This window comes from Lissotriton vulgaris, chromosome 3_1 (assembly GCF_964263255.1).
Source record: "Lissotriton vulgaris chromosome 3_1, aLisVul1.2, whole genome shotgun sequence".
Taxonomy (NCBI): domain Eukaryota; kingdom Metazoa; phylum Chordata; class Amphibia; order Caudata; family Salamandridae; genus Lissotriton; species Lissotriton vulgaris.
In genome coordinates, this window is record NC_141689.1 from 2,058,063,731 (window position 1) to 2,058,076,983 (window position 13,253).

The 13,253-nt window shown below is 39.1% G+C and overlaps 1 protein-coding gene across 1 annotated transcript in view; it reads left to right on the forward strand.

The window, feature by feature from the left end:
* Positions 1-11,843, forward strand: part of LOC147728801 (phosphatidylinositol-3-phosphate phosphatase MTMR7-like) — a 291,280-nt gene extending 279,437 nt beyond the window's left edge. Inside the window, exon 14 of the mRNA XM_086962585.1 lies at positions 6,175-11,843. Coding sequence (XP_086818711.1) covers positions 6,175-6,537 — 363 coding nt within the window. The 3' untranslated portion in view covers positions 6,538-11,843. The remainder of the gene's footprint in view (positions 1-6,174) is intronic.
* The last annotated feature ends 1,410 nt before the right edge of the window (positions 11,844-13,253 follow it).

Consider the following 13,253-nt stretch of genomic DNA (forward strand, 5'->3'; position numbering starts at 1 on the left):
TTTCGCAAGATTAGAAATTGAAGCCTTGGAATTTTTCAGACAAATTCGATTGCAAGCTTTTTCTGCCAATAAAGAGGACAGAAGAATTGAGGAACCCTCTGGCCTAAGCAAAATATCAGCATTCTGCCCCCCATACCGTTCCAAAGGAGGTGATAATGTTTAAGAAGTCGTGCTTTCATCTTTAAATCATCTTGAAAATAAGAAACAATACTGTAAAAAAAAAATCAGGAAGAACCAGACACTTGCATTCGAAGAACTCAAAAATTAAAGCTCTGTAGTGATCAAACAGGCTGATATGGGTGGACCAGTAGATGTGTGGGGGAAATATCTAGAAGAAGGAAGAAAACGTCCATAATACCAACTGGTATCGCCCACTGTAGTATGATCCAACAGTAGAAATTCAAGAGGAAATGTTACAAGTCTCGCAAGAAGGATGATTTGACGAGGAATACTTAGGCCCTAAGAAGTTTGAATATTAAATTATATACTTTTTGCCAAAAATCCACAAGAATAAGCAAACACCTCCTGGCCGGCGATCGTATCTGACTGCGATTCATTGTTAGAACCAATCTCCAAATATGTTGATTTGTTTTTTTAAAGCACTCCTTAAGGAAGTCCCCTCATATCTAAGGGATACAATGGTTTTCATTAACAAGGTAGGATATTCCTTCGATGCACACAGTCAATGGCTAATAACATTTGATGTGGTCTCCTTATACACACAGATACCACATGACCAAGGTTTGGAAGCACTAGAACATTATTTGGAAACAAGACCACGCCCCCATAGAGTTCAAACACAGATCATATTGAAATTGGCATCACTTGCATTGAAATGTAACTATTTCAAATTTGAAGATGATTTCTTTATGCAGATACAAGGGACCGCCAAGGGTTGTCACTTTTCCACCAGAAATAGTGATACTCTTTATGGTGATGTACGAGGAGAAGTTCATCTACAATAATAACCCTTTCTCCACCCACCTTTCACAATAGCTACGTTACATTGAAGCTATATGGTGAATATGGAACGGAAGTGAGGGCCAGTTAAATACATTTTTTGATTGGCTTAACAATAGATGCCCAGATATAAAATTCAGCTATTCAAAAAAACAGATCCAGCATGACATTTTGGATGTTGTTAAGATTGAAGACAATGTGTTAACAACCTTACACCAAAAACCAACAGATATGAATAATGCTTTACAAAAGTCATCGCCCTTGGAATCTACAAGATATTTTGCTTTTTGGGCAATTTCTAAGATTTAAAAGAAATTGAACTAAGAAAGAAGATTACTTTCTTCTTGCGGCCACTTTACTTGATAAACTCAAAGAAAGAGGTTATTTACTAAAAGTTCTCAAACGTTCAATAAAAGGGCCTGGTTTATGCCCACAGAGAGGTTGCTTACAAGGAAAAACAGAGAACCAATGAGAAAACTAGTATGCAAGTCAACATACTGCCCTCAGACTAACTATTTCAAAAACATCATTAGAAAGAATTGGCATTTGATCAAGAATTCAGAATGTGGCTTTGAGGTTCAGTTGTTCGCACTGAAGAAAAATGCTAGTATAGGCACACGCTTAGTTTGAGCAAATATTAACACATCTAACAAAAAAAGAGATCTGGTTTCCCAATGGAATCTCAAACCAATTGAAGGACATCATACATACAGGAATTGCATTACTTGTGCCCAAAAAGTTGAAGGTGCAGTGTTTACCAAAGATAAAATCCAGTGGAAACACAGTGCATTTTCTAATTGCAGAACAAAAAATTTGGTATATACAATAATTTGCCCATGTGGGAAGATGTATATAAAACTAATTAAGAAATCAAGCAATGGATTGTTCAGCATAAATCCCAGATTAAAACAAAGACAATCTCCACGCCACTTGTCATCTACTTTATGAAAGAGAATGATACAGAAAAAGATTTCAGATGGTCAGTGTTAAGCGTTATTCAGCCCAATCCCAGAGGAGGTGATGTCGAAACATGGTTGATGCAAAAAGAAGCATATTTAATTTTAAAATTCAATACTGCTAATCAAGGGGCTGAATGAGATGTCAGAAATCAATAGATTATAATAGCCAACAATTAATTATGCTTCCGAATTAACATGTTCCGTATTTACACCATCAAGAACTTAATGCACCATGAGGCCATGCTATGATTCTCTTGAACGATTAATCAGGTCTGAGTAAATAGAAACCTAATTTCTGCCTGACTCTGGGTGGAGCATCCGCCCGCCAAAACTGCCTGTACAACCACGGACGATTAAATGTTAATGAGACGTTTCTAGCCTTGCATCAATGTTGCCCCGAGTAAATGATTATTACTCCACCTGCTAATTTACCTGCAACAGTTACAATGTTCCCATTTCCTATAATTCCTGAGTGAATTGATACAGGCTGGTACAATGTTTTCATTTCCTACAACTCACCGGGTGAACAGATACAACAGTGAATTTAGAGTTTCCGTTCTGGTAAAAGTAAACGGGTAAAGGAGTCCAACCAAGCCAGTTCTCCGATTAAGGATATATACAGTTCACACTGTTTAAAGACGAGAGCCGGCCATAGTTAAATCCAAGTAAAAATCAAGAAAATTTGTTTATTACATACAAACATTTCAAGGGACTTTCTTCAGTGCGGCTTGCCCTGCTGAGAGAAGAATTGGAGAATTGTGGTTTCCCCATTGATGCAACGAGCAGAGATACAAAGTTACTCTCAATTACAATGAAAAAATAGCATGTATAATATGACGACTTTATTATTTGCAGCCTGCAAATCGGTCCGAAAATAATGGTCCCTTAAAAGGACGCAAAGAGATAAAGGCATCCTCTCGTTTCTACAAGTCAGGAAAAAGGTAAACTAATTATCTATAAAGTTTTAAATAGAACTGAACACAAACAGGAGCGGAAATCAGTAGTTTAATGTGCATATTATTTATTTACTTTACAAAAAATGTCCAGTCTAGGTCCTGATGAGAACCCATAAATAAGGGTATGAAGAGCGTTGACGACAAAGGCTTGGGTAAAAGCAGAAGAAATTAGATGACAGCCAGTGGAAAACAGAATCAAAGCATCCACTCCACTTCCAATCATTCCTGTAACAACCCCTTAGCCAGTTCCAAGAGGGTCATGAAATCCTACTATCTGTGGATTATTCTTCTGGTGTTTTCCATTTTGTCAGACTGGTAGTGTTATACCGCTTTTTTATTACTGTGAATGTGTTTACAACATGCCTACCAGGTTGTGAATGTTTCGTAATTCGTCAATGAAGATAAAGTCGTTAATGTCATAAATGTGTCCATGTTCAGTTCATAGAAAAAGAGGACAGTTGTCCTGTAGGACATACTTTCAAATACAATAAATGAATGTTTAAATAATTGATTAATTAAATGTGAAATAAATACACAGACCAAGGTAAAGAATTAATTTATCTTGGGTCTTTTGAAATGCGTGATTTTAAACCATTACAGCCAGATACTTATGCTGCATTATTAACTTTCTAAAAGTGTGTAAAGACCTGCTTTTCCGTATATTTTGGTGCTTCTGTCAGTCACCAGGCCATTACTTATCACATCCTTTCTCAGGATCCAGCAATACACCACATTTCACAATACTTACCTAAGAAAGGAATAAACACTAACAACAACAAACTAAAGATATAAGAACATTGCAGAGTAGCTCGCAAATAACAACAAGTCACAACACCTCCCCATCCGAGAGGGTACGCAGCCCAGGCTCCTCCTAGCAATGTATTGGATAGAACAATTAGAATTTATACTTCCTTGCTGGGAGCCTATTTCCCTCCTGTATCATTAGATACCATTAGAAGGGAACTTACCCATCCTTCTGTAGGCACTTGGTAAAAAGGGGCCCGACCTTCCTTCACAAAGAACACAAAAAAATAATAATACACTTTGGGGGTCTCTTTATTACACAATGATAGAATGAAAAAAGAAAGAAATAACTAAGCACCACAATCCTACACAATGGCTGGCATATACATGTATACATAACCTGAAAATAAAAAGGTAGTTAGGCATAGACAGAATATAAGAGTTAGTGGAACACCTCACCATGTTTCTACACATCTGGCTTTCAGTGGGGGCACATCTCTCTGGTTCAATCAGAATTCTCTGTTCCACAATCACAGCTGCACATCTGCACCTCCTTTAGTAACCAGTGGAAATGCTAGTCGAAGCTTCTAGCAAGCCTCGCCTTCTTTTCTCATCGGAGACTGTTCCACTTTGTACCAAGGTCACACCTCCGGTTGATCAGGCCTTTGTTATGACTCCGGCATAGAGTGAGCACATTCCTCTGACAAGAACCGGTCCTCTCTGTTCAGGAAGAGCGAATAACAAGTAGAACCTCTCACCTAGAAAGGCTCAAAAAATGGCAACAGCTTAGAATATGGAGTTGCTCAAGCATATGCCTCTTTTCCCGCAAAAGAGCAAAATGAGTATGCAAGAAGGCATAAGATCATGCCAAAGCCAGGTAAAGTCAGAAAGAGAAAGAGATAAAATCAAACCCTACTTTGTAACTTCAGGACTACACATCACTATATTAGGCTAAAATATGCTGAGATGGTGGTGGGCAATGGTCATAATCGGACCGATTATCTACCAAAAATATCGGTCACTACAAAGTGGCATTTTCAGAATTGCTACCTGCTCGGTTTTATCCTATGGAGAGGTGACCTTGCAGAAGTGAAATGCCAGGACGTGTAAAACTTTAAAATACATGTCCAACTGCACCCTGCCCTATGGGCTTTTAAAAAGGCCTACACTAGGGGTGACTTGTATGTGAAAAGGAAGGTTTAGTCCTGGCAAAGATTTATTTTGCTAAGTCAAAATGGCAGTTTTTAACTGCACACATATACAGGTGCGTAACACAGGCCCGCGAATCCCCAGCGGTGTGGGGGGGCCCATAGCTCCAGGGAGCCCCCAGCACAGTACTCCTGCCGGAGAGCTCCTGATTGATTCCGGAGGGGGCCCTCCATGTTCCTTGCAGATGGGCCCCCTCAAGTTTCGGTACGCCACTGAACATATACAAAGCCTGAATTGGCAGGCCTGAGACATGTTTTAAGGTCTACTTAAGTGGGCGGCACAATAAGTGCTGCAGAGCTATTATTAACATTTAATTTACAGGCCCTTGGTACATGTAATGGTCTACTATGGACTTACAAGTAAAGTAAATGTTCCAACTAGGTGTAAAAAATATTACCATGTTTAAAGGAGAGAGCACAAGCATTTAGCACTGGTTAGCAGTTGTTAAGCACACAGAGTCCTAATGCCAAAAAGAACAAGATCAACATAAATGGAGGAGGCAGGCAAAAAGGTTATGGGAAACACCAACCTAAGGCTGCCAGATCTAACATTGTCTATGATCCAAAGTCACTCCACTATGTAGGACACCACACTATAATATTTTGCAAAGTTCTAAACAAGTTGCTGGAAGGATGTTTTAGGCATCTCATGATTTTCTGCTCCAGTGTCATTCCCACAGGAAGCCACTCCAGGAATCCTTGCCTCAGCTATTGGATTGATGTAAAAGTGGGCTGCACATAAAGTTGAAGACCAACGACCTTATACATAACGTTGGTTCTCTGCCAAGAAAGTAGCGTCTCTGTGTGTAAATAAATACTAATTACCAGCTATGACGATTGTGATGTTTGGCCAGAGCTCCAATTGTTTTCACCTGAAATTAATGTCAAGAATGTAATCTCATATTGCATAGGCAAACTTGAATTCAGAAAGATTGTGTTGACCTTTTTTTTTTTTTTACAGAGTTTTATATAGCACGAACTTGACCCGAATCGGGTATCATAGCACTTTACATAGCACCAGTTCCATTACATGGGGACATATTAATTTTTGTTAGGCACGGTGAGATTAAGTGATTTGCCCAGAATCACAGGATGTTCAGCGTCATTGCTGAGACTCGAACCCAGTTCCCCAGATTCGAGATCAACCGCCCTAGCCGTTAGGCCAACTCCTCTCCTCCTCTTGACCTTTTATTCATACATAAAAGAATGCTGTTAGCATTTAAGACAAAAGGGAATACCATAAATACAAATTAACAACATTGCTTGTTTTACTAACACTTCATGCTAAAGAATCCTACTGTAAAATGTTTTACTTGCTTGTTTATTATTTTCTGTTTCTCCGTTTAGAGACTGGCTATTCTGAGAAAGCTTCAAGTAAATCATACAGATGTTAAGAGCAGCCAGCAAAATGGCGGGAAGCAACTAGTCCTTTCTACTTCAAACAATATTTTAGCCAATACCCCGCAGGATTATAGCGGTTGTCCAAAATCATTCCCATCCCGTAGCCCTTCACAAGGAGAGGAAGCTCCGGCACTGCTTTTGGCACCTGAACACTGCAAATGCTCTGACCTGGACCTCTCTGGAAACAGCGACCAGGAGTCGGGTGTGGAGGACTTAAGCTGTAGATCTCCAAGTGGTGGTGACTCTTTACCCAGTGAAGACAGTGGCAAAGATCCGGATTCTGATGAAGCCGTTTTTCTCACTGCATAAGATTGTCAAACAGTTCAGCGTAAAGACTGAAGTTTTAGCATACGCACAGATTCCAAGCCCAGGAAGGTGCCACTGCCGTATGTTGTGAGGTGTCACGTGAGACTTTGGATTTTATTTGTCAAATGCCATATTTACAATAACGTTTACCCTTAATTACTGTGAAATCTGTTGTCTGGATATATCAACATATGTTAACAATGTTCACGGTTTTTAAACTCTCCGAACCAATGGTTGTTTCACTATTGTAGAATCACAAGAATGTTTTATTTACTGGCCATAAATGTGTAAGGCACATACATTTTACTGTGCAGGTTTTAATCATAATAATACTCTACATATAAAATCATCAGACAAGAAAAATGAGGCTACGAAACAAATATACTGTACTGTTGCATAAAGAAATTTAAATTATAACTGATCCATTCTATCCGTGATGGAGATGCAAATATTTACATTAGTCTCTTAAATACTTAATTATATTCCTTCTTTTTTACTAACATTGGGACAGGAAGTATCCTATACGTCAATTAATATCACATGGTAAATGCTCATTCTTTTGTGAGTCCACTGCTTTTGCGCACTCCAGTCCTTCTCTCATATCAAAGCTTTATAGGCAATAGTAACTTATTCAAATTGAATGTGTTCTTTCTAGCATGTTGTAAATGGATTAACCTCAAAATGGAACCCATGAGAATAATGCCCCAAGTCCACATAAATAGTCATGTTGGACAGTTACCAGACCAGGTGTTTAATTCTTAGGTTAGAACTCTGCTGGTGGATAAAAAAATGGCCTAGCATGGAGTATTCTCAGAGTAAAGCCTCAAATATGTTTTATGCCTTTAAAAATGATCCCACCTCAAAAAGCAAAGATGAATAGAGCAAGATCCAAAGTGCGTGCAGTGATGCAATCAAACTATGGCCCGATTAACAAGGCCAATTGTGCATATAAGCTGTGGCACTTTTGCTTTATAATTATATATGTGTTAAAGTAAAAAAGTGAACTTATTTGTACAAATGTGACATTTACAAACGAATTCCAATACTGCTCCTAGGGATCTGCACTATTTGGCCATACAATCTGATCAAGGGTTGTAGAATCCATTGTGAATTCCATGTAGTCCGAAAATCCGAATATTACCCTAAATTTAAGCTTAGGCCTGTTCAAGTGTCTTTATGACTACCTTTTGTGGCTGAGCTCTGAAAATAACCCCCCATATTTTTACATTAGAAAGTAAAGGACTCCTTTTGCATACGCTCCCAACAGGAAAGTAAGCACCTGTTATAAGGGAGGCTACAGATGTAATCCAAGAGGACCATAAGTTTCCCATGTTTTTTAATACTAAATGACATCTAATTTCCTAGAAGAAGCACTTTGAATCCAGCTCACTAAAGTCACTTGTTAAGAACAGCGTTAAAATTGCTCAGGGTATAAAGATGTAACTTAGAAAAATATCATCACTCATTTCAGGCAGGTATGATCTGATTAGGTCCAACTGCTCTGCTGTCTTTAGTCCATTTTATATACAGCGAGGGTATTTTGTTTACAACTATGTGATTAGCCACACATCCAAACTTAATCTCTCTAAAGTTGCTAGTACTGTTCCCAAGAATTAAAATTGTAATATGTAATTTTAAAAAACTTTATATTAAGCTGATCTGGCAAATTTGTATGTGTTTGAGGCAAGGAACAACGTGGAGTACCTTGTTTTTTATGTTTTTATTAGAAATATGCTTTAAACTGTGTACAACTGAGGAAGAATTTTAGTTAAGACTCCTCCCCCAGTGCTGAGCCACTTTTTGGCTATTCGTGGTAGTTCGTGCTCAGAGCTCCATAACTTTTTTCCCACATATAGTATCCATGCCAGAATTGATTCCTTTTTTCGAACATCCTAAGAATTCTAATGGTACCCAGGGTTTGTGGAATCATTTCAAGGAGACAGAGAAAATATGCAAAATGTAGCTAAAGTTTTAATGTTTGGGTTTTCTTTAAAAATGGCATAAAAAATGGTTTACTGAGCTAAAGCCACCCTTTCCCCAGATTTCTGGAACATGTAGAGCTGAATATTTTTTTATTTTCTTTTACCAAACTTTTGTCCTTTTTCAAAGAGGTAGCCCATTTTTCCTTTTTTTTTTTTTGCTCTCAACCTACTACCAGTTTGTGATAGAACCAGTGTGAAACCCATGCATGATCCAGGAAACCAATAGATTTCTGAAAAGTAGACATGATTCTGAATTCAGCAAGGGGTCCTATGTATATATCCTTCAGGGTTTCCACAAAGAAACTAACTGTTATATATTGAAAATGAGCAGGAAAAAACGACCATGTGTGACAACATTTTCATATGTAACTTTTTGTCATGATGGCTGATTTACTAAAGCAATATACCATTATGTCTGCTAGACCATTCTAGTTGCGAGGATATATAGGGTTTGTAGGTGCTCCAAGAACCCCAAGGTACCCAGAACAAACAACTGATCTGCACTGTACAATGGTTTTTCATTGTGTACAGAGTATAGACCAATTCATATGGTGAAATATGTGGAGAGCAATAAACTGCCTTCCACCCAGCATTCTCCCATACCTCCCCAAAAAATGGTACCTCACATGTGCAGATAGACCTACTGCCCGCAACTGGAAAGTGTGACGCTTTGGATTTTGGGTCAAAGATCAGCAGGCACCTAGGGAAACCTAGCAACCTGCACATTTTTGAAAACTAGACGCCTTAGGAAATCCAGGGTGGGGTGACTTGTGTGACTCTCACCAGACTTATTTACCCAGAATACCTTGCAAACCTCAAACCTTGACAAAAAAAAACATTTACTCGATGGAAAGTTCTGGAATTTGAGGGGAGCTATAAACTTCGTTCCACCCAGCATTTCCCTAACTCTCCCGATAAAAGTGGTACCTCACTTTTGTGGGTAGGCTTAATGCCTGTGACAGCAAACTGCTCGAAACACAACATGGATACATGCCATATTTCCATTCACAACTGAATCTTTTGTTTTGCAAAGTGGGTAGCTGTGGATTTTGGGCACTAGCTCAGCCAGCACCTAGGGAAATCTAGCACACCTGCACATTTTTAAAAACTAGACCAGTAAGGAGTGTAAGGGTGCATGACCTATTTGGCTTTCACTACTTAATTTTACCCGGAAGCCCTTGCAAATGTCAAACGTTGATTAAAATACACATTTTCCTCTCATTTCGATGACAGAAATTTCTTGAATATGAGTGGAGCCACAAATTACCCACATGTCCCCACATAAGATCGATAGATCACTTATGTGGGTGGCTCATGAGACCACAACAAAAAAGGCCCTACATTGCTACTTGGATAGGTTCGCAATAGGTGTAGCTGCAGTATTTGGGGCTTGGCTGTCACGTCACCCTTGCAAGCCTATGAAACCCAGCCATTTTCTAAAACTAGACAAGAATGAGATTCCAGGGTGGTTGTCGTGCGTGAATCGCATGAGGTTTTCTTACCCACAGTGCTCTGAAAACCTCAAACTTTGCCTGAAATCCCACATTTTCCTAACATTTTTGTGATAGACCTCTCTACGTAAGGCCTTTGTATCGAGATCTCTTGGCTCACTCACATAAGTGAGGTACCGTTTTTATCAAGGAGACTTGGGGGAATGCTCAGTGGTAGGACATCGTGGCTCCCCACAGTTTACATAAGTTTTCCTCACAGAAATGTGAGAAAAGTTTGAGGTGTGCAGAGTGTTGTGTGTAGGAAAATTATGTGGGATCCATGCACACCACCCTGGAGTCCCTCGGATGTCTAATTTTCAGAACTGTCTGGGCCTGGTTGGCTTTTACTGGTGGCAGCCTACCCAAGCCCAACATGTGCACCAATTCACCATTTTGGAAGTCAGACACACTCTCCTGTCCCATATGTAAAAACACTCAAAAGAATCAAATGTGTTCTCGTTTGACACTACAATAGGATGGTTTAGCCTGCAGGGGAACAGAAAGACTGTTGAGGCTTTAGGAGTGGAGATGGAGCCCCTGAGCTTCCAGAGCAGCCTGATGTATAAAAAATAGTTAAGGACTCCCTCTGGTGCAGAGCAGTAGCCTACACCTACCCTGGGGAGGTAGTGCAGCCAATGGCAGTTGGCCAACGGCCGCAGTTAAAAGGTTAAGGCTATTCTAAAGATGCTCGTCATTTTACAAAATCAGCAATTCCAAGGTAAGTGGAATCTTTCACAGTACTTAGCTCCAACAATCCTACAAATACTGAGTTTATTTAGGTTGACATAAAAGTTAGCATTGACTTTTACTAACAAGAGTCTCAAAATAGACTATCAAGGAATTGACATAAACAGAGCCCTAATCTGTTCAGAGTCGGGTCTAAATGTGGGTAATAACCTTACTGGAATCTAAATCCTGTGTTTGTTCTCTTGCATTTGTCTATGCTGCCTATTTGTGTGAAACACAATTGCTTTGATTCTCATTCTACTGGTAGGAAACCTGCTCCGGCAGCTCTTCTAAGCCGGGTAATCATACATGATAGCTGTCGAGTTTGTGCCTGGGATTCACATCATGCATTTAACTAGAATAATTGTTAAGGCATTGATAGCAGGCCTGCCACAGAAATTTGGCAAACTGCAATATTAGGCTGCCAAAAAAAATCCATATTTGCAGGGGAGGTGAATTCTAATTTAGATATTGGATTTGGAAAATGTTCTGCATGACATCAAGCTTCTTTCCTGAAGCAGTGCTGTCTTGCCACCAGTTTTCCTCTTCTATGTTTATTGAAGCTTGTGCTTAATACTAGTTGAGGAAGTTATTCTTTGTGCCGGTCACAAAAGGGAACAGAGTGTGGTACTAAAGAGATGGCTTTTTGGTAAGGCTTCCACACAACAACAGTAAGAGGTTGGCAATTTTATTTAAAAGTTTACAAAGTTATCTGCGACCCTATTCAGCTTAGTGAGGGCCCATTATACAAGTTTTCCATTTATCTTGTACTCGTACCTCTTTTCAAAACACTCATCACTATTCACCTGTAAATTTAAATAAAAGATCATAAAAGAGATGTTTACAACTTTTCGGGGCAGTCGTGCATGTCAATTAACAAAGAATAACTTGTTTCTAAATTTAGTTCCAGATGTGTTCCCAACTGTTACATTTGACTTCTGGATATTAAGTAGCAAGCCGAGAATGATGCTAGTGACATATCTTGCACTGTAAGCTTGGTGTGTACAGATCGGCCCCTGTCACTCTAATAACCGTGCAAATCTATGAACTACTCTTCTGCCCAGCATGAAGATGCTTGGGTTGCTGTGTAATAAATTATTGTCCTTCACAATCTTTTTGCCACTTGCTTTTCTAAAAGTTCTAAAATAAGGTAAAAATAATAATCCATTTCCTTTCATATTTGCAGTTTCATTCCTGTTGCACACTGTCCCATTGTCTTTTACGTGTTGGGACTACAGCAGGATCTGACCTAAATTGTTACCTATATCGGCACCAGAAGAATGTCTCCTTCCCACATTAAGGTTTGAAAAAAAGAAAGCAGCTCTTGAGACGAGCATTAGTAAGGATCTTGGTGTGCATAATGGCAAAAGGTATTTTTTTTGTCTACTAGTCATTCCATTGTTTTTAAACCACCACTCCCGGCTTCTGTTATTTAGCATCTCGATTATAATTCCCACTGCAGGTACGGAAGCAGTTGTGTTGCATTACATTTTTTAAACCATGTTAATTTAAGGGGCCACCATATAAAAAATGTGAATATTTTGTTGGAGTCTCTTATTGTTTTTAGTTTAAAATGAAAACATATTTTTGCAGTGATTGGTGTGCAACTCAGTGTATGTAATAGTTGTTTATGCAAATTAGATCCGAATAATTTAATAACTGCACTCTACAACTTTAGTTGGTTCAGGTTAGCGTCTGCATATGACAAACTTGAAGAATACTAATCGCCTCATTACATGTGACCCGTTAAATAGAACGGTAATTAGTAATTAGTAAGTGGTGCGCTGTTCATTGCACCCAGTAATTACTAGCTGTGATAAAATTTGCACTCTTCAATTTTGGCACGTCAAATCTGCTTAAATGAACAAGAGAAACAAGTGTGGTGTTTACTTGGATATGCGGACTTTATTCCATTAAACACCAAAATCTGCATGTTGTTTCCCAGAAAAATCAGAATAGGAAATAATTATTGCATTCAATATATCCCAAACACCTCGTACCAGATTTTAATGGATGTGATACTTATTGCATTCGACAAGGGCGCTTGTAATCAGACTCCTAAAACGTAAAAAACAATAGTTTTTAAAATTCAGTTCTGGGGTGCCGGTTAGAGTAAGGTATTTCTTTATTAATTCATACATTTAGAACATTTGTATAACCCTGTATCTCCCAAGTATCAGCATACTTAATTCCACAAAATGTGACCGCACTGGAACTTTCCTTCAAGGCAGAGGCCCTACGCAAGATCTTACCGCTTCTCCCCCTGGAAGCTAGAGCAGAGGTAGTGCGTAGTTCTATTCTCAGTAGATTAGACTACTGCAACGCACTACTTCTGGGAGCCCCTAAAACTTTGATCTTAAAGCTGCAGAGGATTCAAAACATGGCTGCCAAATTGGCTCTATTCCGTCCACGTTCTGCTTCATCTGTAGCACTGGCTGATCTTCATTGGTTACCTGACCAGCAGAGAATTGCCTTTAAGGCCTTATGCCTTGATTTCAGGGCTCTGCACGGACTGGGACCG